The sequence below is a fragment of the Heliangelus exortis genome, chromosome 3 (genome assembly GCF_036169615.1).
Source record: "Heliangelus exortis chromosome 3, bHelExo1.hap1, whole genome shotgun sequence".
NCBI lineage: Eukaryota > Metazoa > Chordata > Aves > Apodiformes > Trochilidae > Heliangelus > Heliangelus exortis.
Window position 1 is genome coordinate 40,339,781 of NC_092424.1, and position 27,803 is coordinate 40,367,583.

Consider the following 27,803-nt stretch of genomic DNA (forward strand, 5'->3'; position numbering starts at 1 on the left):
CTTGCATTTGTTAGTGGGCATATTTAGGGCACGAGGCGAACTTCACACATGGAAATATCACCTGAGCCTCAAGGATGGTTTATGCTGCTTTGCAGCTGTATGAATTATAGAGTGTCCCTCTCCTTGGGCTTTCTTAAGTGATGTAAAACTTCATTCTGTGTGGTGACAGTGACTTCCCCTGTACTCTGTTAGTTGTTAGGATAAATGAATGGGGTTGTAAGACCAAAATGATGGAGCTCTGTGTGTTATGTCACCCGCCCTGCTGCAGGGCTCCTTTCCCTATGAATATCCCACACCAACACCTTACTGTCCTCTAGATTAGTATCAGCCGATGGTGTCACACTTTGGCTATAGAAAGACTAAGGACAGCTTGCAGGTACAATGTTAATGTTGGTGATGGTTGTCTTGTGACTGCAGAGAGGGCTTCAGAAAACTGTGCAGCCATGTGGGCTAACCCTAAGCCCCACGAGGGTCCTTTTTTTTAATCTCACCTTCCTCCAGTTTCTCTCTTGATGTGAATGGTTGCACCAGACTCAAAGCAATGTGCAGCAGTCCGTGTTGTTGAGGAGAGGTCAGTTCACACCTTGTTCAAGATGCATTTTTGCAAGGCTTTTGCTTAAAAAATACTGATGCCGTCACGGAAGGAGTCATCAGGATTGCTGCTACCACTTACTTCATCTCCTTTTCCCTGCATCTGCATCCTGGGCTGAGGAAGAATAGGTACTGTGCAGAGGCATCTATCCCATAGCACAAGCCCAGAGTTCTGAAATACCAGTTAGAGACACTGGAGGTTTATTGCTTTATATTATCTGCCCTTAACTCTGTCATTTATTTGAATATAACCCTGTTCAGGTCACACAGCCCTGCCTGTAGCAATCTTTTGTCCTGGAGCTGTGACAAGTTCCAGGTTTTCAATCTGCTCCTTCCTGGGTTTTACAAAAACAAAAAAAAAAACTCGTGTTTCTTGGAGGGAAGGATTTCTGGCATTTCTCTTCAATATCCCCAACTTTGCTCTGTGATTTTGAGCTGCCTCTGAAGTCAGCCCCATTGGAAAGCTCTGGGGTGCCATGGCTGCAGGGTCCTCCATAACTTCCCCAGCATGCTGCCTGGTGCAGAAGCCAGGTGCACTCTCAGCCTTAGGAAAATTTAACAGAATTAAGAGGACAGTTAAAGTTCCTGCAGTTAATGTTTCTAAGTAATTCCATCTTCTGCGACATTTTACTTTTTCATTCCGTGTTGGAATAAAAGAAAATTTTGAATAATCCTTATTCCTATGAAACAGAAATGCTGTGGTTTTGAGGTGTCTCCGTTCCTCACCCTGTGACATGTTTGTATAACTCATCCTCAAACTAAAACTTCTAAGTCACATTTCACTCATTTGGTTTGTGTTTGAGAGGTCTGTGTGGATATACTATGTATAAAATTAAATGTACCTGATGTTTTTTGAGTAGACATGGAATATTTTGGACATTTAATATTCTTTAATAGCATTTCAAATTACATATAACAGCCATTTTTGTATATTAGAAAAAAAAAAAAGAGAAGGAAAAATTACTAGAATGCATATATTTATGGGGAATTTTGAAAGTAAATGTTTTCTTAAAGTTACTGTCTTTTAAATTGTCAGTAGAATTACTGGTGGATGTGACTATGATGCTCTTGTTGTTATGGCAACTAACTTAAAACTGCTGTGAAGGGTGACAAATTACACAGTGCTGTTTTACTTAGCATTTTCTTATAGTTTTCCACCATTTTACTTTTGAATAATTTTAAACAGCTGGCACTAGCGTTGTTTAGTGTATTGCACTTCCTTCAAACCTTGAGCTGTGCCTTTATTTACTTTGATCCATTGTAATGTATGTTTTTCAGGGTGAGTGAATTTCACTTCTACATCATCATCATCAGCTAAATCTTTCAGTAATTAATACGTGGCCATGCCAGTGCTTTTCTCAGCTTCTCTCCTATCCTGTGCTATTGCCAGTATCAGGTTAAATAATGTGGTAATATTGGATACATGCATCTGAAGGCTGCGTATTACCCAGCTCAGCTCTCTGATGTGCAGTGAATTTGCTGTATAGAAGCAAAAAAAAAAAAAAAAAAAATTCAGTGATGACAGTGTTCACTCAGAAATACAATGCAGCTTTGATGGGTCTATTTCATGGGTCTCTGTGTAGCTGGTGTGGTGAATGGTGGCTCGTCTGACCTGTTCAGTCCAGCCTATATGGACAAGCCCCACCAGCTCATATAGCAGAGCTCAGACTGGAGCAACCACAGTTTTTTGTCAGGTAGCAAGCAAGAGATATTTTTGTCTAGGTGGGTGCATGAGAAGGAATCTCTGGAACCTGTCCCTCTTCTAAAAAAGAAACTGTGAGTGTTACCACTTTTTTATTCCATTGAATTTAGTAGAGAGACAAGGGCACAGTCTTGCAGTAGCAGAATAGCCCAGTCAAATAGCCCAGTGTTATCCTTCCCCAAGATCAACATCTCTAGCCCCATATTAAGGAAACTAGAATCACAATTCCAGTGGAGAACTTCCCACAGAACAGGTAAATCAGCCCCTCTGAGGGGGGTGTTTCTTAACTGATGTTACCTCCCCTGGCAAAGTGTGGTGTTACCTGGAGTTTTCCTTCAAGAGTTTTCATTTATATTTAATCTCTTCTGTGCATAGGAAAGATCCTCTCTAAGAGCTGTCCCTAACAGGAATTGCTGCATCTCCTAGAAAGAAATTAGAGGAATTAATCAAACAGGATCATGGCTTGTGTGCTTAGACACTTCACAATAAGGGGCAAGTGACACAGTCTCACACTTCTGATTTTGCTGGGTGATTCTATGATGTAAAGATCATGGAGCTGCAACCTGCTCCTTTTCTCTCAGCTGAGGCATCAAACACCAGTAGAATTTGCAGAACTGCTTCCCCCAGATGGGAACTTTTAATTTAGTAGTAGTGGTACTACTAGTAGTAGTGGTATTGGCAGAATGAGAATATATAACATTGAGAAGGAATTCTTAACAGAAATTGTCGTAAACTCTGAGTCTTCCAGATGTAAACCAAGCTCTAAATTACAGGCTTCAGGAAAAAATGTTCTGAAATACGTTCCTGACTGTTGGATATTCCTTGTGAGTAACTCATAGTAGCAGCCATTTTGTAGACTAGCTGTAGATCAAAACTGGAGCAGAACCCATAGGACACTACTGGAGGTTGCAGAGGAATAAATGACATCTCTTCCTGTCCAGCACTATTTCTCACCATGTGTCTGATGAGCTTTTGCAGCAAAAGGCTTGTTCTCAGGGTGATGCTCTATGACTCCAGCACCCTAAACTTCCCATTTAGGTTAATGTTTTGTATTACCAGGGGGAAATGAGGTGTTTGGTTGGTGCCTATCACCGGTGCTGGTCTGACTGTCTCTTTGCTTGTGTGCATTGCCTGCTGAGGTCAGGAAGCAGCTGCCCAATTGCAGGACTTGTCTTTCTTTCCCACAATTCATACCACCTCCAATTCTAACTCTGGATGAAATTGGGTGGTCCCACAGCCAGAAGGTGGGCTTTGGTATGACCCAGGTTTCAGACTTCAAAGCAGCAAATACATCCAGTTACCTCCCTCGTGGTGCAGCCGTACAGACGTGGCAGAGATGTAGTTATGAAGAGGACCCTGCACTGGTGGTGGGAGCAGACGACACCCAAGGAGAGAGAGAGCCCAGGGGTGGCTGCCAGTGAGGAGTGGGTCTGACAGCTGAGTGGACGAGTCACCCAAGGCTAGGTCCACTGTGCCAGGACCTAGAGGACAAGTCTCCAACTTCCTAACCCTGGTACTTTTGGGAAGTGTGATGTATGAATGAGTTCACCAAGACACTTGAACCTACATTAGGCGAGAGGAAAGGCAGAGGAGAGGAACGTGACTTCAGCACAGACCCAATCCTTAATCCTATCTCCAAACCCCTTTTGTCAAAAAAATAGGACTTGTGCACTTTCTTTTAAACACAGACTTCTCTGTAATGTCCAAGGTTGATGCTCAATCTCACTCCCTGCAGATGGCAAAGGAGCATTGGTTTAGCACTTGTGCCAATAATATGGCAAGCACAACCTGCTATAATGCAGGTGGGCAAAATAGGGATGGAGGTACAGAAATGTTTTTAAGTCTTTTCTCATGAAGCTTTCCCATTCAGGTCTAATTAAGCGTTCACTGGAGTGCAACAGGATTGGAAGGATGGGTCCAACACCATCATTTGGAAAGGTGACTCAGAGGTTAGAACTACTCCTCAAGTGAACATTCAATGGAGGAAAGCTCTTAAGTGAAACAGTGGGCCGGCTTATTTTAAAACATCTGTTCTGTATCCCAGCTGAGCTTTGTGATCGATGGGCTTTCAGTTTCATTGCTGTTTCTTCCTGGAAGTATATTTATTTATCTGTGTAAAGTCAGCTGTGAGAGACTGTGGGCAGGTCTTTATCTCTCAGTTCCTATCTTCCTCTTTGAGCCTAGTCCTTGTGTCATCCCTCAAGATGGCAGCTCAGACTTAAAATTTGGCCTCACAAATAAAGGAGGGGAGCCCACTTCATGGTATCCCTTGGCTGCTGGAAGAAAAGTAGTTTTTTGATGCATGCTTGTGGCCATTTCCAGGAGTTTTGAGGGTCTCCAGCTATTTTGAGATCCTCTAAGGACTGTGCTTGGTCTGAGATCTCCCAGCCTCTTCTTCTGGTGAGAATAGATCAAATGAAGAACCTTGACATCTCTTGCACCCTTATTTGCAGCTGTGAAATGGCTACTTCTAGGGAAAGCCAGAGTTTTCCATCTGATCTGATGACAAGGATCAGTTTTTCTCCCCAGGATAGAGCTGCTCACATTGCCTTGCCCCAAGGAATATGATGAACATGGCTTCAAATACTTCAAACATCTTGCAACACGAGAAGATAAATTACCAATAATACCATTGCTTATACTTATATGACTTTGACCAGCTGTGCTTTATTACCTTTTTCTTAAGAAAAAAATTATTTCCAGATAGCCATAGGTTGTGCTTTTAGTTTATTTATAATAAAAATGAAGGGATAAGCAAGCTAGAAGCAAAATCAGAGTTTAGATTGGCTGTTTATAAGGCAATGTTTCCCTGAAAGACTTTTTTTTTCACCCTGCACATCACAGAAATTTTAAATCCTCATTGACTTCTGAAAACCCAACTCCAGGAGGACAAAGGATGATATATTTGAACCAGCATGTAAAGTATAGTAGTTTTAAAGACAATAAATGCAAGGTCGTATTAGGGCAAAAAAAGTTAATTACCCACTTCATTATTGTCAAGGTTAATGCACTATTTGAGCATAGAAGCTGTTTTTCATCTCCTTTTGGAAACAAGACAAGACAGCATTTCTTACAGACAGATCCATTATAGCTTATCACTGGAGGACAGACTGCTACAGAAACACCATGAAGGATGTCTACTGTCACTGGGCTCCGGAGCAAACGCCAAACCTGTCCAGAGAGCAATGGAAATGAAATGAGAAGTACAGCTTCAGAGGACCGTGTTTTAATTCACAGAGATTGTGCCCCGTCGATTTTAATGTATTATGGTGACAGCAGCATAAAATTCACCAGCACTCCTTCATCTCTTGTAACATTGATCCCTCCTAAATTGCACAATGCTCTAAAATATGCCCTCTAATAAACATGGGGTATCAACTAACAAATCCCATCTTTCTGTGGTAAACCCAGTGAAAGCTGCACCTGCAGTAGGGCTCCATCTCTGTTTTTCCTGCATGCCAGGCAGTTGTACAGGTTTCCATTTTATGATCCAAATAGACAGAAAGAAAAGCATCATAAATCTTTAGTTCATCAACCTTCACAAATAATGCTGAGCTTTTAACTATCTACTTTTGCTTTTGCTATCTTTTTCTTTCAACTACTTACATTACCTGCAGCAACTTCTAAGATTCCTTATGTTTAAAAGTTTGGGGACAAGTAAGTGGTTAAAAAATTTAGAAAAAAAGTCTATACAAGTAGGTAGATAATATATATATATTATATATGTAATATATATATAAATGTAATTCCTTTCTTATATGGAAACAATGCTGGATATTTCCTTGGGAAAAAAATCAATCTTGTATAGTCTGTCTGATTTAGCCAGAGGGGCACCTCACAAGATGTATGTCCTTTCACATAAGGGGAGTGCTAAATCTAAAAACAAGCCAAAGCAAATAGAAATATCATTAGTTGTAATAGTAAGTAATTATCATAATTGATAATATTAATAATTGTTATTAACTGTACTAAAACACTGGCTATTCTGTAGAAAATGTGCCTTTGTGGTAGGTAAGTTTTATCCTTCCCTTGCACCGGCTCTGTTTACTGCTAGAGAGGAGCCTGAATTACAGCTGTCTCCCCTGCAAGTTGGTGTTTGTCAGTGGTTATCCTCAAAGAGCTGGGAGAAAATAAAAGGGTTTTAATTCTTAATCCCATTAACTTCATCAGTCAGGATGAGACAGCACTGAGGTCCCACTGCTAACCAAGACTGCTTCATCAGAATGGGCAAATGTTTTGGTTTGGGTTTTTTTTTTGCAAATCAGGGTTTCCTACAGGACCATTTTATGATGAGTACTTTTTAAAAATCCTCATAATCAAAAAGGTGGCTGCGAAGCATATACGTGTCTGCAGAATTCCCTATTGCATAAGTCCTCAGCTGCATTTTTCTGTATCTTCCTTCTGAAGGTATCTAAAAATCCTGTTTGCGGAGAGCATCTGCTTGGAGGAGAGGAGGGAAACCTCCTCATTCCTGTAACCAAAGGGACCCCATTGCTCCCAGGAGCTCCCTCTGGCTCAGAGGTCCTTTTGTGCAGGATTGCTTGAGGAAACCTCTCCTTTGTGAAGGCCAGTCCCACAGAGAGGATTAAATTGGCATTTTACTCCTTGGCATGCATTCATGCCAGGGAAGCGGGGTGATGGTTGGGTATTTCAATCTTGTTTGCAGTTATAACCATTTCATTGTCAAATGTTGCTGGTTTATTATATGGTAATTAAATATGAATGATCATGCAGTCATCCTGCCAAAGCGGCTGTAGCAGAATGAAACCAATTCCATTCTCACTGAATGGTTTCAGAAGCAAAAGGAGTGATCTATTTGCTGTCCCTTGTTTTTGCTGTGCTGTTGGTTTGGTATCACTACCAGCTTCAAAATAGCAAACTAGACAAGTAATTACAAACATAAATTAGAGGAGGGACGAGTGTGAGGTCAGGACTGCTTGTCTCAGCTGCCTTTTGCTGAATAACAGAGATGCACATTGCTGTTAATTTTGTGAAAAAGGGATTTTATTCGTGATGAAATATGTATTTTGGTGAAGTTCGAGCCACTGAGTGCTTTCAAGCAGGGACTGAGCAGCCTCTCTGTGCCTTCTCTGTCAGTGTTGCAATGAATGGAGGGCCAAGTGGTCAGGCTGGACACCATGGTATATGTTGGTGTCTCGTATGGCAATGACAGCACCGATATGCCATGGCCAGTGTCTGATATGCCATGACTGGCATCTGGTATGCCGTGGCCAGCATGCAGCATAGGCAGGCTGCTGCTCGCAGAGGGCCCATTCTCCTTGGGAATGACCAAAGAAAACTCTGCTTAAAAACTGATCAAGTGAAATAAGATACAGCTCTAGATGTTAAGCTGAAGTAAATCAGCAAAGTAAATGCGTTTTCGGTAGAGCTGCGCTGATTTATGGCCCCGGCCCTTAATCTCTACATCTTGTTCATATGAGGTGTTTATAAATGTGAAACAAGGCTCCATGGGAGTCAACTGCTGAAAAATGTATGCAGCCACATGTTACAGCCTTCAAATGGTACTAGCTAAAAATAGCCAGTCTTTCTGGAAGGAGAGCTGTAACCAAGCTCTGCTTACCTTCCATTCTACGAGGAACCTGGGTGCTGGAGAAAGAAAAGAGTAGGGATGGGCAGGAGGTTGTGGGCAGTCAGTAGGAGCAAACTCATCTCTGTGATGCTCCTGTGCACTCATTATCCGTGTCTGGGGGATCTGTAGAAGACTTAACAATATTAGGACACAAAGGGGCCACCTCCACTGCCACTACATGGCATCTGTGGTGGGGACATCCCAGACCCATGCTTGTGTACAGTGGTTTGCTGGATGTATTTTAAGAAGGAGACCTAGTTACGTATTATTTTTCTCTCTTCTCCAAGTCTTTCAAGTTAATTAAGGTGATCCCCAGTAATTCTGCTACCTGGGAATATACCATTTTGTAAAAATCCAACAAAAACAACCAAACCCAGTACCTACTGAACTATATGCTGCTTTGCATTCCAGCAGTTTGTTAAAATAACATGTAGAAGTGACTGCTGAACCATTTTTGTTTCACTTATCCATCCTGTAAATCAGACTCAACCCAACAGTTTGGCTTGATGTGGACAACTGAACACTGCACTACGTTAGGTGGTCCTGCTCTGGCAGGGGGGATGGACTTGAGGATTTCTTGAGGTCCTTTCCAACCCCTAACACTCTGATTTCTGTGAACAAGAATAAATAAATAAGTAGTGGTTTTAAACATCTCTCATGTTGGCTGCTAAACACCCATGTCTTAAATTGGGCTTTTTAAGAGTGCCTTGGAGTAGCATGCCAAATCTCAGTTTATGATGTACACTGATTTTAACTCCTCTTTGTTTATGCATTTCTGCATGTTACTTTGTAGGTATTTATTGAGAGATTTTTTTCTAGCAATGGATTATTCTGAGGTACATGACTGCAGAGTATAACCCATCAATACCAGCATTTCTGGGTGAATTAGAGAGTTTTTTTTCTTTTCAGTCGTTTTCTTGGTCACAAACAAAACAAAAATCAGTATTTAACCAAAACAATTTTTTATTCCCAGACTATTGTTAGAGGAAATAAGCCTCGAAAGGATACTTCAATCAACGGCCTGCTGGAAGAGTTCGACAATATCTCGGTGACGCGATCCAATTCCCTGCGGAAGGAAAGTCCACCCACCCACCACCAAGGAAATGCAAACCACGTGCCAAGGCGCCAGGAGGAAAATGGTTACATTACATATTCCCAGTACTCCAGCGAGTCAGACACTACAGCAGACTATGTCGTGGAAAAATATCGAGATAAGTCTCTCTACGGGGAAGAGTTAGACAGGTACTACAAAGGGAGCTATGCCGCCAAGCAGAATGGGCACATGATAAAGGTGGCTTCCCGGGACATCTATTACTCAGAAGTGACACCCCTGCAGCCAGACCTCTCTAGATTCCTCCCAGATTACCACCCGCACCTAGAGACAAAGCCCAGACCACTGGAATACGGCGGCCTGAAGCTGGAGTATCAGCGGATCCCCAGTGGATCCTCCCTGGACTATAGAGATCCCTTTCCTTACGCCTCGTCCCGAGCATCCGTGCAGAGCGAGTGCCCCAGGGAGAGGCTGGAGTATAGCGACAGCGACTGGGGACATGGCCTGGGCAAGGACGACTACGACAAGAGGCCAAAGTCATCCTACGTGGACCCAGCAAGCCCTCAGCCAGCAATGAGGCAGAGGTCCAGGTCAGGCTCTGGTCTGCAGGAGCCGGCCATGCCCTATGGAGCGAGCGCTTTTAAAGCACACCAGCAAGGACATTCCTACAGCTCCTACACCTACCCCCGCTTGTCCGAAACGGCAGCAGGCATCCCCAAGGTAATGTGGCATCATCCCTGGTGAAACCACTGCCAGGGAAGGGATCCACCTCTCTAAAATGGGAGCGGGAAAAATTAAGCACATCATACAAAAAGTGAAGGGCCAGGAGCTGTGCTGGGTGGGGTATGCGATGCTGAAAGTGTCGGTAATGTCCCTGGGGGCTGTGTGGCTGCCCCTCGGCAGGTGTGAAAACCCATGTGCTTTACTTGGATGTCTGAAAATGGATTTCAAGGACCAGAGGGTGTAAGATACTTATTAAAAGAAAGGTTTGGAGCTGCCCAGGTTTATGGGGGTTTTATCTGAAATTCCCAATAACCTCAAGTTATTGGGTGGTTTTTGTAGTGTTAGGAGATTGTACGCTTGCTCAGATCTCAGAGGAAGATCAGGAGCTGGTCTGATTTGTATGTCAGGTACTTTCACATTTGAATTGTTAATGTGCAAGGCAGAATCCTTTCATTTTAATATTTATGTTGTACTTATGCTATATTTATAGTACAAGGTTTACTAACCTTTTGCCACAGTTTACCCCCTCCACTTTGTTTGTAAGCAGTGAAATTAATTTGAAGCAATTTATTTCACAAAATTTCAACATTTTAGATTCAGTTTTTTTAAAAAAGGGGTTATGGTGCAAAAAAAGCACTTCAACCATCATATATACAGGCAGCTGCAATGCACGAATCTGTGACCTGGTCTGCCTTTTTAAAGACACTTGAGGAACATTACCCATACAAGCTATCCTACCCTACTTGCAAGAGTTTGCTGTAACTGTTCAGTTAAGATAATAATGCTTTTCTTACATGTCTAGTCACATAGCTACAGTGATGGCCTACCTAAACAACTAATATTCTACAGGAGGTATTTTTCCTTCAGTGTAGATTGCAATGAACATTACCAAGTTTCCCTAGCAACGGGCACCAAAATGATAGCTCATTTTTCCATGGCTGAAATAGTCTTAGGTTGCTGTGAGTTAAGAAATGTGCCGAGGCCAGTAGCTTGTTAGGTTGTGAGATACACTCTGATATTCAATGATGATCCATCTGATCAGTGATCAGATGAGAACATGGTTCTGTCCAGCTGCAGACCTAGAAGTTGTCCCAGGTCTCTGCAATTCCATGATAGCCTGTGTCTTGCTTGCTCAGGTTTGGGCTGCTTTGCTGTTCTGGGGGTGCAGATTTATAACCAGTGCCTCACAGTAAAGGGAAGGTGATGCATTTTTATTCCACAGCGCATTAAAACCTGAAGCTGGGCTTTGGAGATTGAGGATAAATTAGTGGGGGGAGTAGGAAAGTTACCAGGTCTTTTTGCATGCCTTTCTGTGGCTTGGGCTCTGGTGGGAGGGATGTGTGTGGGTTGTGAACTGTGCGCTGGAGCATAGCATTAGATATGGATTCTGGAAGTTGTGAGGGAAGCCTGGAACGGGCTGCCATTTTCTTCATTTAAAAAACAATCACTTTATCAGAGTTCAGAAGGGAGGACAAATCTAGTAATTCACTGACTCTCTTGCACCAGCAGCTGCCATTTTTACACCAATCAGTAGGGCAGAAGACAAGTACATTTTACAGAACTCAAAAGCACTTTAGACAGTTGGAAAACTATCCCATTTTGTTAAAAAAAAAAAGATGCCTCCGTGCAAGATTCATTGTGAGCTGTTCCTCTCCTCGGAGCATCGAAAACACTCCTAGAGCCTTGGTGTATTGAAACTTGATGATTCACTGTTAAATGCAGCAGTTTCCAGTTCCCAAACCCATCCCCAGCTCCTGGAACTGAATAGAAGTTTCTTGTCTTGGATGATTGCTGAGGAGTCTTCTTTTCAAGGAGGCATTAGTAAGATAATGGTTCATCAAATGGGTTTACTAAATGAGAATCAGGTCTTGAATCAGATATTTTACAAACGAGATTGGCTTTTGAAGTATAGGAGAAAAAGTAAGTGGTGAAAAAGTCTGCAGACGTAAATCTGTGGCTTTGAAATGCGTTTAATAAAGATGTTCATTTTGGCTTGTAAGTGTAAAAAGAAGACTTACTTCAGTATTAATTGCTGGTGATAGATGACAGATAGAACAAAGTTTTGTGCTCTTTCATGATCAGTGATTTCAGAGGTATTACATCCAAAGACTTTTGCAGTGCAGGGCTTGGCCATTGCTGTGCATGGGCCCATTGAGATGTAGCAAGCTGGAGGCTCATGTGTTTCTCCCACCTGTGTTACTCACCTGCTCTCCTGTTCCTGCAGACCAACTCCTCTGACACTTGGTGGGGTTGCAGCTTCTGTTACCTTCATAACATGGAGGTTATGTCTCTACCGGTACACAACATCAAACCCATCCCACCAAGTCTGCTTCTTATGCAAAGGTTTTGTCCTATTTGTCCTATTTTTTTCTCTCTCACCTGGCTCAGCACATTTTCCTGCATCTATGACTCTATGATTCTTGTGACTCTAAAATGTGTTACACCCTTACTGAAAGGTGAGCCTGTCTCACCTGGGGATTGCTGTTCCTCGAGGAGGGTCTGGGCTGCCACTGCCATCTTTGCCACACTCTGACTGTGGAGCAGACAGGGATGAAAGGCTGTTCAGCAGCTCGCCTTTCCAGGAATGTACATAGCCCTTGCCAACAAGGAGGTTTCCACCACCTGCAATACAAAATGGGCATCAGAGTGGAAACTGAAATCACAGAATAACAATATGTTTTGGGTTGGAAGAGACCTTGATCACCTAGTTCTGACCCCCCTGCATGGGCAGGGACACCTCCCACTAGAGGTTGCTTGGTTGCTTCAAGCCCCACCCAACCTGGCCTGGAGCACTTCAAGGGATGCGACTGCCAGTTTCTCTAGACTGGCCCAGGGTGCCAGTGTCTCACCACCCTTGTAGAAAAAAATTTCTTCCTCATATCTAACCTAAATATCCTCTCCTCTAGTTTAAAACCATCCTCCCTTATTCTCTCGCTACGTGCCCTTGTAAAAAGTCCCTCCCCACCTTTCCTGTAGCCGCTTCAGGCACTGGAAGAACACTATAAAGTCTCCCTGGAGCTTTCTCTTCTCCAGGCTGAACAACCCCAACTCTCTCACCCTGTCTTCATAGCAGAGGTGCTCCAGCCCTCTGCTCATCTTTGTGGCCCTCCTCTGGACTCACTCCCAACAGCTCCATCTTCTTCTTCCATTTGGGGACTCCAGAAGTGGTGACAGTACTCCAGGTGGGGCCCCACAGCAGCGGAGTCTAAATGATCTGAAATGGGAGGTTATGAGCACCTTTTAAAAATGGGAAGAGCTGGGATGGGGGGGGGGGGATGCTGGGAGCCAGGGAAGTGAAGCCTGGCAGCGGCAGCAGGGATTGCCTCGCTCTGCAGCACCCTGATGGATGTCATGTCAGAGCTCTGGCTGCTCCCTTGACCCGATCCTAAATGAGAGCAGGGCCAGTTTCTTCTTCCCTTTGTAGTCTTTAAAGAATTTCTTTTCAGGAGGTAATTGCATTCAGTAGCAGAAATTGAATTAGTAGTAGCATAAAGCGGGTTCGATCTTGCCGGGATGGAAAATACCACGTCAGGACACAGCCGTGGAGGAGAGGTGCAGCTGGTTTACTCATTTTAGCTCCTGGATCGTTATGTCATGGGATTCAGGACCTGAATGGGTTTATATTGTACTGCAATGCTCACTTCAAAAAGCTTTCAAAAATCCTTAGCAAGTATACTACCCACCCTGAACTTTCATTTTAAAATTTCACCATGGAATTTGTTTTGGGGAACATGTTAAGCTTAGGATTTGCTCAGAAATACCAGGCACGGGCAAAACCTCAATTAATTCAGTAGTGTGGATTTTTCCAGTTAAAATTTCTAAACGAAAAAAAAAAAGCAAAAAAACCCCAGCGTATTTACAGCCAAAGCAATAATTTATGTGTTCCTATGTACACAGATATATAGGACAGGGCTAGATTGAGTTCCATTCCTTCCACCAAACCATCTGAGCACTTTTCCATGTTAATTTGGCAGATGTAATGTCCTTCACAAAATCCATCATGTCTCTCACCCTCTTCCATTTTACGGATACCCCCTGCCTGACGGAGTAAGCGCAGTTGTGGTTTAATCACGTGAATGTTTTGCTTAAGCAAAAGCAGCATCCTAGGAGATGGTTGTACAACACAGCTACGTGCTCGCTGGATGCTCCGTGTGGCCGATGGCTGCCAGCGTGCGAGTCTCACGTTTCCCAGGGAAATCTCAGAGGAGCCCCTCTGGAGAGGCATTCCCTCTTCCCTGTGAGACCAAATGTAACAATGAGCACGTCTGGCTCACGCATGAGGTGGGAAAGTAATGCTAAAATACTACTCTCAGAGGCTTTTCTCCCCACGACTCCATCTAGAAGCTCCTCCTCGCCGTGCAGCTGCCTACGGTGATAAATTGATGCTGCGGCAGATTTTTTTTTTTTTTTTTTGCAGTCTTAGCATAAAATGGTCAAATGATGTTCCACCGCAGAATTCAATTTCACAGTTCAGTTGGGTCCTTGATTACACTGCCAAATTCAGATTAATGTGCATTTAACTAACATGGATCAGGGACTGCTGGCTGGCAGCCAGCGGTAATAGTAGCAACCCTGAGCTGTGTAGAGTTTGCTGCTCTGTCCACCCCTGTGCACCGCCACCGAAATTGATTGATTAAATGAATTCATTGCCATAATTATTTGTGATTGTGCTACATCATGAGCCTGTGTCAAACCACCCCCCTGCCCTGAGGTGCTCTATACATCATGAGGAGTCACATATGGTGAATCGTAAATGTGGAAATGCTCTTTCCTGCAGGAAAAAAATTGCAGTCTTATTTTGGATGAGTTTTTTGTATTAATAATTTAATTTTATTTTTTTTTTTTAGTTTGGATGGAAGCAAATTTATGTTTGGAAATGAGAAATATTCATCTGCTTTTAGTGTAAGAAGCTTAAAAAAGCTTCGAAAATAAGGAGACAGAAAGGAACCTACAAATGGAGAAGGCCTCCCATCAGCATAATTTCCTCTGTGATTGTCTCAGATTTCAGATGAAAGTCAGTGGGTTTGTGACACTCGTTACGTAGCACGTCACCCTGGAAAATTATTTAAGAAATGGCAAATTGAATTATGCTCCTCATCATACTCGGGTGTGCAGTCTCAAACAGCAGATGGTAGCAGGGCACTGCAGGACGTGATGGGGATTTCAGGGTACCACCACCACAAGAAGAGGTTGGCTCTTTCTTGAATTGCTGGTGAAAAGCATAAGGATGGATTAAGGGCTGAGAGTCAAATACCAGGAACTGGTATTTGAATGGAAAGACATGAATTGGAGTTTGCCAAAGGGCTGCTGGTTGTGGGAGGGAGGAATTCTAGGAGGAAATGGCCCAGGGAGCAAATGTACCTCTTGGAGCATACGCTTCCATTAAAGAAATAAGATGATTGTATCTACAAACAGATACTTGGACAGAAAAATGTATCTGAGATGCACAAAAGATATTGTGGTCTTTCCTGGTCTCATTTGAGTGCTGATGAGAGCATAGAACTCAGTGGTTTCTTCAGATGCAGGGCAGCAGCGTCACATTGGGAACAGGTACCTGCTGGAGCATGTTGTGCCAGCACCACACCAAGGAACTTTAGGGACACCAAAAATGAACTGAGTGGTGAGGGCTGGATGGCCAGCTAGAAATGAGTCTGTTCACCCATCTTCACTCCTCTGCTTTTGTGTTGCAGGTGGATTATGATCGAGCCCAGCTGGTCGTGAGCCCACCACTCTCTGGATCAGACACCTACCCCAGGGGCCCAGTAAAGCTACCTCAAAGTCAGAGCAAAGTCAGCTATTCAGGCAGCAGCTACCAGTACCCACTGGTCTATCACAAAGCATCCCACTATCACCAGCCATCTCTCCAGCCCAGCTCTCCCTATATTTCCACCGCCTCCTACCCCAGCTCCCCAAGTATCACGTCAGGTGCTTATCCTCCACCCAGCTGGGGATCCTCCTCAGACCAGCAGCCCTCCAGGGTGTCCCATGAACAGTTCAGAGCTGCCCTGCAGCTTGTGGTCAGCCCCGGTGACCCCCGAGAGTACTTGGACAACTTCATCAAGATTGGGGAGGGCTCCACAGGGATTGTCTGCATTGCTACTGAGAAGCACACAGGAAAGCAAGTCGCTGTGAAGAAGATGGATCTCAGAAAACAGCAGAGGAGGGAGCTGCTCTTCAATGAGGTATCACAGAATCACAGGAAGGTTTCAGTTGGAAAGGGCCTTAAAGAGCATCTAGATGATGCCCTTGTCCTGTCACTCCATACCCTTATAAAAAGTCCCTCCCTGGCTTTCCTGTAAGCCCTTCAGGTCCTGGAAAGCTGTTCTAAGGTCTCCCTGGAGCCTTCTCCAGGCTGAAGAACCCCAACTCTCTCAGCCTGTCTCCATAGGTTTGTTGCCTTGGGTGGTGTGACAGGTTTTGTAGGTGGTAGATTCAGCAGGAGACCAAATTCAGCAATTCAGCAAGTGGGCCAAATGGCAACGTCAAGAGCCAAATCATTGTCTTTCTAAAAGAGCTGATGAGTTCCACACATATCTATGCTGTATAAATACTCTATAAGCAGTCCAGTTTCAAATGACCTACGTATCTCCTCCTGGCTTTAAACTTGTAACAGTGGAAAGTCAGGATAAATAGCTAAGAAACCTATTGGCTGGTCCATGCAGCCTGTCAAGTGCATAGACATAGCCCTTTTTCTGACCTTTTTTTTTATAGTTTATTCTTCTGAGACGGAGGTTCCAAACTAGCCTGACTCCTAAAGAAGCATGAACACCATATTCTGGAATAAATGTACTTTTTGGTTTCCTCCCTCATTCCTCTCCTGCTCATGGATGATTGTTTTCCTCATGTACATTATTTACAATTTAGGAATGCTGGTTTGCCATTTTTTTCACCTGTTTGCTTGGTGCTTCAGAGTTTCTCCATTTTCCTCCTCACTGCCTTAAAGAAGCTAGTGGTGTATGTTCTCCACTCCCTTTTCATGATCACTTGTGAATATGCTGATCAATGCCAAAAACGTTGCAGCTCCCCATGGAAACCTCTCATGAGAACAAACCCTTTGCTTATAGAATTTTTTCCCTGTATTTTAAGTGTGAAAATATCCTCCCCAGCCTGTGACACAATAGTTTCTTAAAAACCTTTTAAAATGTAACATTTTTTAATTAAAATGTTATTTTTTAACAAGGTTGACACAGTTTTCATTTGCACAGTCCCTGACTGTGCTGGGTATTTGGCTTTCTTTTGCCTATGCCGGGAGGCTGCACTGAATTGCTTTGTGGAAGCTCTAACCAAGCATATCTTGAATGGCAACATCTTGAAGCAGGCCTTACATGCTGTGCAGGACCAAGCTGCTGCCCTGACACGCTCCAGTCACTCGTGTCATCTGAAAATTTATTTTTAACAGTGCTGAAATTCCTCTGTCTATTATGTCCTTATCTGCCTGTCGCTTTATTTCCTGATCACTTTTCTGATGTCCCTCACTACCACATGGTCTTGGTCATCACTTTAGCTGGGCTGCTCCTGCTGTGATCCCAGTTCCGTACAGCCCCTTCTGGCTGTGGGATTTGAATCGTTTTAGGAATATGCCCTGTGTGTCCAGAATTCTGTTAAAATTTGCATGGCAAAGTACCATTTGATGCATGCTGAAGATGCCTTTGATGGGTTGAGCGATCTGGTCGGGTCAAAAAGAAAATTAATCTCTGTTGTGCTGAAAGCAACTGGGAACAAAAAAATGCAGCGTAAAAAAACCCCACATTTATCTACCACTTACAGTTCAGCAACCAAAGATTCTTCCTCTTTCTTAACACATTTACGATGACTGTTAGTTTTATGTAAATTTGTTGATTTGGTTTGTCCTTGGCTTCGACAAGGATTAGGGAGGGCATGATTCATGGAAGAACGTTTACTAAACACAAAGAGAAAAGTAGAGTGAAAAAGAAGGTGAAAACAAGTGTCAGATGCTGCCTGTAGCAATTCTGTCTTCCTCACAGGTTGTCATCATGAGAGATTACCATCATGAAAACGTGGTTGACATGTACAACAGTTACCTGGTTGGCGATGAGCTCTGGGTTGTGATGGAGTTCCTGGAGGGCGGCGCTTTGACCGACATCGTGACCCACACGAGGTGAGTTGGGGGTCCTGAGCCAGGGACCAGCAGTGTCAATGCCACAGAAGGGAGGTGCTGCAGCTTTCCTTCACAGATCCTTTCAGACCACACCACTCATCCCTCACCTTCAACTGAGGGAGGCCGGGTACTTCCTGCCTCTATATACCTTTTTTTTTCTGTATATTTGTATATACGTACAAAAATACATGCATACAATGTGCACTAATGGAAAAATATGTGTATTTATGTATGTATATAGCTGTATATGGTCTGTGTATCTAAATAAACCTACATATGGACTACATATATATATACACAGACATACTTAGATGCTGACTTTACCAACACAAATACGCCATGGCTGATGAGTACCTGCCAGTACTGGATTTTTTTAAATAGAAGGGAAGAGAAACATCTAAAAGGGCTTGCTGGTATGTGGGGATTTGCCAGTGCTTTAGAAGATAATTTAGCAGTGAGATGACTTTTATTCATTAATTCTTTAAATGGGGAAAAAAAAAAAAAAAAGAAAAAAAAAAAGCCAAAACAGCTTCTTTTCCTTGTTTGGCAGTCTGTGTTGTTGTTTTTGCTGTCATAGCTACGTCAGGTTATAAGGGTGTTTACTGTCCTTACTCATAAGCTATGTAACTATGCTGCCAGGAATGTTAGCTGCAAACCAAGTCAAAGACAATATGGGAAAAGGATCTTTGTATCAGAATATTTGTGCTTACAGTGTGTTTTCACACTTCAGTTAATATTGTACCTTCAAACAAAGCCATTCTCCAGCACAGAAGCTGTAGTGGATGGAACTGTTCTTCTGAGTGGAGATAATAGAATTTACAGCCCTCTTTACATCTCATCTTTTCCTCATAAGCAGGACAAAATAAGATAGAGAAGAAGAAGTTTTTCTTGAATTTCTTCTTCTTGAATTAAAAAAAAATAAATCTTTTTTTTTTTTTTTCAAATTCCACATCATTCCAGTGGGGGGACTATTTAGGTGAGCAAGAAGAAAAGTGAGAAATAGTAAAATAGAAAAGTTACTGTCTCTCACATTTTAATGATACTCTTAGATTTTACCAAAAGCAGAGTTGTAACACAAGTATTTTATTTTTTAGTGTTGCCTTAGCTGATGTGCTGAAATAAATCACAATATTGCAAGTCATTTGTTAACTCCCCAAAACATTAAAAGCTCTGTCTTAGATAGACAAGAGTTCAATGGCAAATAGATGTTCCCAGGACACCACTTCTTAAGGACTGTCATCTGTTTTTTTCACCCAAAATAGTCTTTCCTTAATCTTATGTTTGGTTGGGGTTTTGTATGTTGCATGACCTTGCCTCAAAGATTTTGCTAAAATACTGCAAAAGGCACATAAGTTAAAGCAGAAGCCTCTGCAGGAGTTCTTCTTTTCATGTAGTAGAGATGCTGGGGACATACAGCAATGGGGAAGGGATCAGGGTATGTCACCCATCCCAGCCATCACCAGGCTTGATAAGTTAGGACTCTTGATGTTTATTTTTCTGCTGCACTACCCTGAATGTTTTCTACGGAAGACATAAAAGCAAAGAAAATGCTCTTGAAGAGCTACACCCAGGGCCTGATGCTTTGTCTGCAAAATTGATGAGTGTTTTTTTCCTCATACTTATTCTGTGCCTGTTTCAATCCCAGCAGTGATTTACCCTCCTTGGCAATCAGTAAGTTTATTGTAAATAAGGCATTTCTGTATTTTCCCAAAGGGAACCAGGCTCACTGTAATATACCACGTCACACAGCATACTCAGCTTTTTTTAGTGCTGCAGGAAGTCTGACCCAAACCTCACTGCAGTTGTACCTCATGCCTTATCTCCCTTTTTTTGACAGAAATAGGACCAGAGAGTTTCCCCACAGAGCCATTGCCTGAAAGACCTTGTGGCTGCCTGTACACTGGCATCAAGGGGGGACTGGTGCCTCCTCTCTCCAGCTCCCCTTTCCCACTGCCTTTATTAATGCTCAGCTCATTGTCCCACCTTTCTGTTTCAGGATGAATGAGGAGCAGATAGCCACTGTCTGTCTGTCTGTCCTGAGAGCCCTGTCCTACCTGCACAACCAGGGTGTCATCCACCGTGACATCAAAAGTGACTCCATCCTTCTCACCAGCGATGGAAGGGTGAGTGCCCAGTGTTTCCCCACCCATCTCTTGGGGCTGACATGAAAGTAGCTCTGCACGTTCAAGGTGACACTAACTAAAAAAAAAAAAAAAACAGACACAGGCATGTGAAACTGAGGGCTGTGACCTGGGAGTAGCTGGTTGGAGAGGTGGATCAAAAAAACACAGGCCTGGCCTGGCCTGGCTGGCAGTGGACATCTGTGCTGCATGCAGGGAAATCACTCTTAAATAGAAGTCCCTAATTTCTCCTTGAGTTAGGCACTATTTAGATCTCCCTTTGTGGCTCCACTGTGATTATTTGAGTAGAAAGCAACACACCCTTGACCAAAGCAAGATGTAGCAAGTTTGACTGAGCCCAAGAACACCTGGTTGGTCTAGAACCAAACCTAGATCTCCTCTAGAAAGTAAAACTCTTGTCTTCTCAGGCCTGGCCTGATTCACTAAGCAAAAGCTTGACTTTATAATTTGATTCCCACATCACCAAGGGAGAGAGATCTTCCCACAGCAGTCACAGGCTGCTGCTGTTAATCCTTTCAGGGAAAGAAAATTCCATGTGTGTAGGAGTTTTTCAGTTGTGTTTTTAATCCATGTTGCTGAAATAGCATCTGATCTGCTCTTGGGATCTGCATACAGCGTTTCATTATACTCATTACTCCTGTACTTCTTATCTGCATTGCAGATTTCTTTATGGTTGTGTTGTGCAATTATCTTTTTTTAGAAAATCGTCTTCTTTTATGTACTCAAATGAGCAATAGATATGCAAAACCTCTTCTGCTCCTACAAAAGAAAATTGGGCTCTGCTTCCAAAATACACATTATTTCTTCCATTCTTCAGCCTGTAAACTGGAAAATACATTTAGCGTGGAGAACTTGGCTATTATGGGCTTTGTTTTAGAAATACTAACAATCATTTTGTAATTCTGTTAAAAGTAATGCTCTTAGTTTCAAAAATAGTATATTCAGTATATTCTATACTGATTCCAAAAGAAAACAAGTCAGTGCTGATAATAAAAGCTGGTCTACACAACACAAGGATCTATGACACTTCCTACTTCAGTTGTCCTGGGACCATTTGGGTTCACTCCATATCCCCAGACACCAAGTACAGATACATGGCCTTGGACGTGGGGGTGTTGGGGATTAGCCTAGCATCCAGGGAAACCCTTAGAGTAGCTTCCAAATAAGTACTTGAGGGGTAAAAACAAACAAACAAACCAAAAAATAGCCCTAAGGAACAAGCTGGCTCTGGAAGAGGATGATGTCAGCAATGCTTAGAGCAGCTTGTTTTGGTTGGAGTTTTCACCTTGGCTGTTGTACAACAACGGGGAAGGGGAAGCGATAATTTTCTATAATTTTTGTTGGGGGGAGGAGGGGGGGGAAAAAAAAATAAAAGACCTGGCATGAAAGTACGAGCAGGCACATGACACAGCAAGAGCTGCTCTCCCGGAGTGCTTGCGTATCCCATTATTTCTATTTCAGGTCACTGCCACAGCTACTCAAGGACAGTGTGCTGTCTTTAATTCCTGAGTTCCCAAGCAAAGGGAGCAGGTCCCTTTTTCTCTTACAACCATTTTGGAAGAATCTTCCCTGCCTCCCCCAAATTAGCTCCCCTACTGCATAAAGGAGACAGTTTCTTTAGTGACAGTTCACAGTGTGAGGTCCTACTTTTGAAAGAACCTTGGCAGGGGGTATTGCTTTCTGCAAATGTTAGATCATGCTCTCTGTGGTAGGAGAAAAAGGGGTGAATAACTCTTGTTTCATCTGTTTTCTGGCAAAACCACAGATTGTATACCTGATGCAAAAAAAATAGGGGTGATGTGTGTCAAATACAAGATGTGTATTACTGAATATCAGTATACATACATAGAATACAAATGTGGGGTTTATATATATGCAATAATAGATTCACTATAACACACTGCTACTTCAGGATTTTTCCTTTCCTTCTCTTTTTAAAATAATACAAGACACTTATCACCTCCACATCTTTTGCTGGCGATGAGGCAATGAGCTACGACAGGCAATCTTAGGATTGAGCACCATTTCCACTCTCTCCAACTCCTTTCCCTTTCCTTGGTTTTAGTTAACCACGTATTCCCCAGGCTGTGTTGCTATCCTCAGCCAGACTTCCAAAATTGTGATGCTTTCCCACTCCAGGCAAACGCTGCTGCTCCGTCCCTGTCTTCCCGCAAGCTGTATCTGGGGATGTGTCTTGAAGAGAGTTTGCCTTGTTATTCAAGAGGAGCTTTTCCTTTTTCTCTGCTTTCCAGATAAAATTGTCGGACTTTGGGTTCTGTGCCCAAGTGTCCAAGGAGGTCCCCAGGAGGAAGTCGCTGGTTGGGACGCCGTACTGGATGGCTCCAGAGGTGATATCCCGCCTGCCCTATGGCACTGAGGTGAGTACAGTGGGGCAGGGTGCCAACCCACAGTGGCTCCTTTCCCTTCTTTTTCTGTTCTTCTTTTCCATGGGGCCTTGGCCACCCCCACCAAACCCTGTCAGAACAGTTCAAATGCATTTATGCAGATAAACTAAATAGCAATTATGTTTGCCTTGGAGTGCTGCATTGTACCTTCTTTTAAAATTCTTTTAAAATATTTCTCCAAGGTGAAGCCATTAAATAACAACTCCTTTAGCATGTGAAACAATGTAATGCCTTTACGTTTTGTAGCTTAAGGTGCTGTAGTAAAGGAAACTGGCATCGTTTTCACGTCACAAAAGTTTTGATGATCCCTAATATCAAGCCTGTGAGCTGGAGCTGTGGTTACAGGTGGCCACACCTGCATATGCCAAATCAGCAGCCAAATCACATGCCCGTGCTGCACAGCCAGGTCACAGCAGTATTTGCAGGGAGCTCCAGGCAGAGATCCACTCTGCTTTCACCCAGCTAAAGCCTGAGATCCCCTTCCTCCATGGAGGAGCTCCAGCAACAGCACAGGCATGGTCCTGTAGGGTCCTAAGCAGAGGAGCTGGCTGGGTGGGCTGGATTGCCACCCTCTGTTGTAGCATTACCCTCCACATCAGTTTATTCCTTGTAGTCTCCTTAGCTGAGAGATGGGGGAGGTTGCTGGGGAAGCGTGGGAGCTATTTTAAGCACTGCCAAATGGTCTGAAAAAGGCAATTCACGCTTCTTCTTTCTAATTGAAGCCCTTCAGATGAGACCATAAAGGTGGGGACTTGACAGCTCTGCAGTGCTGTACCCCGTTCCTTAGGAAGCTCTGAGTCATGGCACTTTTGCACTGCCAGCCTGGGAAGAGCAATCCCCAATCCCACGCTCAGCAGTGACAGTGACTCAGCCCTCCCTGGCCAGGGATCTGTCTGCTTTTGCTGCTCTGTGTGGGGAGGGAGGCATCTTCTGCTTGGTCGTGCCTGTAGGAACAGCTGCAGAGAGCAAAACTGACAGACAAAGGTGTACATATATACATATATATATATATTCTTACACACAGATACATGTAAATATATACATGCAGAGAGGGGGAAATTACCTGAGGCCTGAGATGGGCAACGCTGCATCACACAGCAGGGACCCACTTGGCACAGGCAGGGAGAGCATCCGCACCAGAGCACCCCATGGGCACCCAGAGTCACCCAGGACATGTGGCATTGTAAAGGCATTTCAGGGATAATAACGTCAGCTATTATTAGCCCATTAATAACACTGAAGGGATTATAAAGTGGTTGAAGTTATGGCTACATTAAGTTTCCTCACTAGAAGAGAAAGGAAAAAAAAATAAATTAGGACTTAAGCTGAAGGATAGCATTGATGAATTTAATTCCTGTCATTTTCCAGCCCAAATACCACCAAGGCCTTTCCATACTGCTTTTGCTCTTTTACCAGGGGTTTGGGATTCTGGAGCAGCTCTGTAGCAGGCCAGGCCAGAACTACAAAAAAAAAAAAAAAAAAAAAAAAAAAAAAAGTGTTTTTTTCTAAGCTGGAGCTGAATCTCTTTCCAAAGGGATTATACACTGTGTTACCCGTGCTTACTGGAAAAGGGCCCGGGTGTAGTAAGTAAGTTTGCTCTGATGTCTCAGAGTTCCTGTAGTCTTTTAAGGTTCAGGAGAAATAGAGTGACTGATTCTCTTCACTAGTTGCATCTTCCTGCAGAATTGCAGAGCCCACCTATGGGAGGGGAGGGTATTCAGTGGGTGCAAATCAGTGCAGCTGAAAGGCAGCTCAGGAGGGTGCAGCCAGCCTCTCAAACGAGCCTGTCTTAGCAGTGCTGCCAGTGGACATCACCTAAACAGGCTGCACACCCAGGTTTGTAGGTTAGTTCTAATTTATTTCTTCAATGCACATACTTCTCAGAAGAAATAATTCCTGTTGGCTGGTTAAAAATGAAAAATTTATGGTGATGGCTCAGCAGACTGTTGGCTTAGACTGAATCGGACAGTGGGTACACCAGCGGGAGCCAGCTCAGAGGTGTGCGTGAGACCAAGTGTTGAGCTTATTACCCTCCTCTGCACTGCCCACGGTGTTTACAGACTGGCTGTGTGTTGCAGGTGGACATCTGGTCCCTGGGCATCATGGTGATAGAGATGATAGATGGGGAACCTCCCTACTTCAACGAGCCACCCCTGCAGGCCATGCGCCGCATCCGAGACAACTTACCACCCCGGGTGAAGGACATGCACAAGGTCAGACTCCCCATATGTGATGATGATCTTATATGTACAGATGTTAAATAAAACCACAGCCACCCATTTTCATGCCCAAAGGATAAATTGCATTTTTAAGGTACCACCTTGAGCAGTAGGTCCTACCTTCAATTCTTGTGCGGAGGGTGCAAGACCAAAGCCATCGGGAAGCTGTGGCCTTTTTTTGTGCCCACCCCTGGCTTTGCTTTTGCACCAAATGCCAATGAAGGGCACTGGGCAGAGCCCCCCTGCTCCCTGCACTTTCCATCCCACCCAAGAAGCAGAGCAAGGCCCTGCTGTGGGTGGAATGCTTCTGTGCCCAGTGCCAGAGCCTTTGGTTTCCCCTCATGTGGCTGTGTCAGACCCGAGCTGCAGCTGGTGCCTTTCTACCCACCACACACGAAGCTCTGCAGTGCGCGTGGTTCTGAACCCCACTGATACCCAAATACTTCCAGCGTGAACAGCACGTGGATGCTGCTTGGCCCTGCAGCTCAGTATTGCAGGGAAGCTCGGTGTGTCCCTTGTCTTCCCAAGTGCACAACCCCAGCATAGTCTGGAATTGGGTGACTTTGTCTGCCCCTAACGCCAGTGCGATCTCGCAGGTCTCCTCGGTCCTCCGGGGCTTCTTGGACTCGATGCTTGTGCGGGAGCCCTCGCAGAGAGCTACTGCACAGGAACTGTTGAGACACCCCTTTCTCAAACTGGCTGGGCCCCCTTCTTGCATCGTGCCCCTCATGAGGCAGCACAGGCACCGCTGAAGCCGGCAACTTTTCAGGAGGAGGTCGGTAAGAGCCTGGATAGTGACCACGCAGGAATCCCAGCAGCTGGGTGAGAAACGCGGGCAGGGACAAGCGAAACCTTGTGGAGGAAAACCAGCCTTGCGGAAGTAACACTGTGTACAAGAATCCAAGGAGGTGCTCTCTGGGGTTGCAAGGGACTGGAGAGCAATCCTGGCCACCAGCTGGGGGGTGGCCACACTCCATCGGGGGCTGTCGCTCCCCAGTGCTGGCATTTTCTCAGCCATCCCGGCAGAAGGTGCCGAGTGCAAACAAGGTTTGGGAGATAATTAGTAGAGGATAGCACAACCAGGGTGAAACACCAGAATTTTATTGCAGGCTATGGCACTTCTATTTCAGAAGAACCTTTTTCTGAAAAAAAAAAAAAAAAAAAAAAAAAAAAAAAAAAAAAAGCACTTTTTATCTCAGACATAGCAGCGCAATGTATTTTGCAATGAATTTGTAATTTTCTGTACAGTATGTTTTGATAACTTGCAGTACTTTGTCACGTAACTGTTGTGCTAGTTGAAGTATTAAGTGTAACTTAGCAAGAATTTGAGAAGATAAAGTTTCCTACTTTTTTAACCCTTTTGAAAAGAGGAAAAAAAAAAAAAAAAAAAAAATGGTTAAAAAAAAAACAACCCCACCTTTAGGAAGTTAGAAGGATTTGCAGATTTTGCATCGGGGTGAGGAGAGCACTCATCCTGTCAGCCTGGAGAGCCAAGGATAAGGGCTGCCTGTGGGAGCACCAGCTGGTTGCTCAAGGGTCCTCTTCTCACACCGGGGCCATCCCTTCATTTTGTGCCACTGCGAGGCTGCTTTTCTTATCACAGAAATCTCAGTTATTTCTGTCACACTCTGGATGTTGCAAGGGGTGGCAGGAGCCCACCCTCCCACCCAGCAGGCAGCCTCCCCGCTCCAGCAGAGCCCTGTGATGCATTTTGAGACATTTGCCATATAGAAGTCGTGCTGCTGTCTAGACCTTTTTGAATGTTGATGCAACCAGTTGACTACTACGGTACAATTTTGTGTTATTTGTTGGATGACTTTGCATGTTAACTGTAGGCCTGAATAGATTTGCCTTTAAAATTTTTAGAAGTGCTTCATAATTATTTCAATGATAAATGAATTTTATTTATTAATGATTAGTTCTTTTTAATTATGTACAATACAAAAGCCATGTTTTTCAAGAGTTTGGGGGTTTTTTTCTTTTTTTTTTTTTTCTTACTGACCTCATTTTACAATATCGCTAAGAAACGCAAAGCCAATTTTGTGAAAACACAGTTAGTTTCTTTCTTATTATAGAACTTCATAGTGAATAAATGAATTGTTATTTATTGTAGTAAATTATAACTAAACATCTCAACCCGGCAGGAGCTGTTTCTTAAAGATCTGCCTCCAGGATAAAAGAGTTGCCAAAAGTGAAGAAGCTCCTTCAGTACTGCCCTTAAAAAGTTAAATATGTGAAGGAAGAGATACAGTTTAAAAGAAAAAAAAAAAAAAAAGAGCTAAATATGATCTCGAACATTGAATAAATGTTCTTAGAGCTGCGTGTCTTACTCCCCTCTGCTTTCTCTTCTCAACCCTGTTTGCACATTTTAAGAAGACACTTAAGAAAATGTGTTTGGCTCCAGCCGCAAACCCGCTCCAGGACCGCACCCCCCGCACCCCCTCCAGCAGCAGCACCCGCAGTGTGCAGAGGTGTTTTCTCTTTTGTAGTCTTGACAACTCAGGAAAACAGGCTGCACCAGGAAAGGCAGGGACATACAGGCCAACCTGTAATACTAGCCACAAAAGTCAGCTTTTTTAAACCATCTTTGAATTTTAAAAAGGGGTTGTTGGGAGTTGTTGGGTTTGTTTGGTTTTTTTTTTCTTCAATATTCAGCACATTTTAGACTGTACAAGTGAAGAATTTTCTGCAACTTTCTTATCATTAGATACTTTAAGCAGTATTCATCAAGTTTACTGAAAGTTTTGTCGTTTTTCAAAAGGGTTTTTTTTGTGAGCACCAACTAATGGTGAGACAAATGCACATTCAAGTTAAATAAATTAATTAATAAATGCTATAATTTTCAGTGTGTTTCTTTTTCCCCCCATGCCTTTTTTTTGGTTTCTACATTTGACTTGGTCTCACAATACTGGACCAAACAAGCAACAACAAAAAAAAAAAATTATCTTGGACTATATAGCTGATTATATACATATATATATATAAACACACATATATAAATATATATATATAGAAATATATATAGTGATTTGTGCTCATCACATCCTTATCCCAGCTCCTGGGTTAGGAGTTGCAGCGAAAGCCCAAACACAGTGAAGGTCCCAGGGGTTGAGCTCCAGTTCCATGAGGGCTCAGGATGAGGAAAACCACTGGATTCTACCTCTATATACCCACCAGCCACAGAATGCTGACAGTCAGGGACCAGTGGCTGAAGAAAATAGGTTGGTTTGTACTTTTTTGCTTCTCTTTATTAGTTTAAGTT

At 43.4% G+C, this 27,803-nt stretch overlaps 1 protein-coding gene across 1 annotated transcript in view; it reads left to right on the forward strand.

Annotated features, from left to right (window-relative positions):
* The window catches only part of PAK5 (p21 (RAC1) activated kinase 5), a 90,404-nt gene extending 63,024 nt beyond the window's left edge, over positions 1-27,380 (forward strand). Inside the window, exons 3-9 of the mRNA XM_071740282.1 lie at positions 8,857-9,654; positions 15,348-15,839; positions 17,643-17,776; positions 19,773-19,899; positions 22,170-22,295; positions 24,401-24,535; positions 25,138-27,380. Of these exons, the coding sequence (XP_071596383.1) occupies positions 8,857-9,654; positions 15,348-15,839; positions 17,643-17,776; positions 19,773-19,899; positions 22,170-22,295; positions 24,401-24,535; positions 25,138-25,293 (1,968 nt within the window). The 3' untranslated portion in view covers positions 25,294-27,380. The remainder of the gene's footprint in view (positions 1-8,856; positions 9,655-15,347; positions 15,840-17,642; positions 17,777-19,772; positions 19,900-22,169; positions 22,296-24,400; positions 24,536-25,137) is intronic.
* Positions 27,381-27,803: the final 423 nt, after the last annotated feature.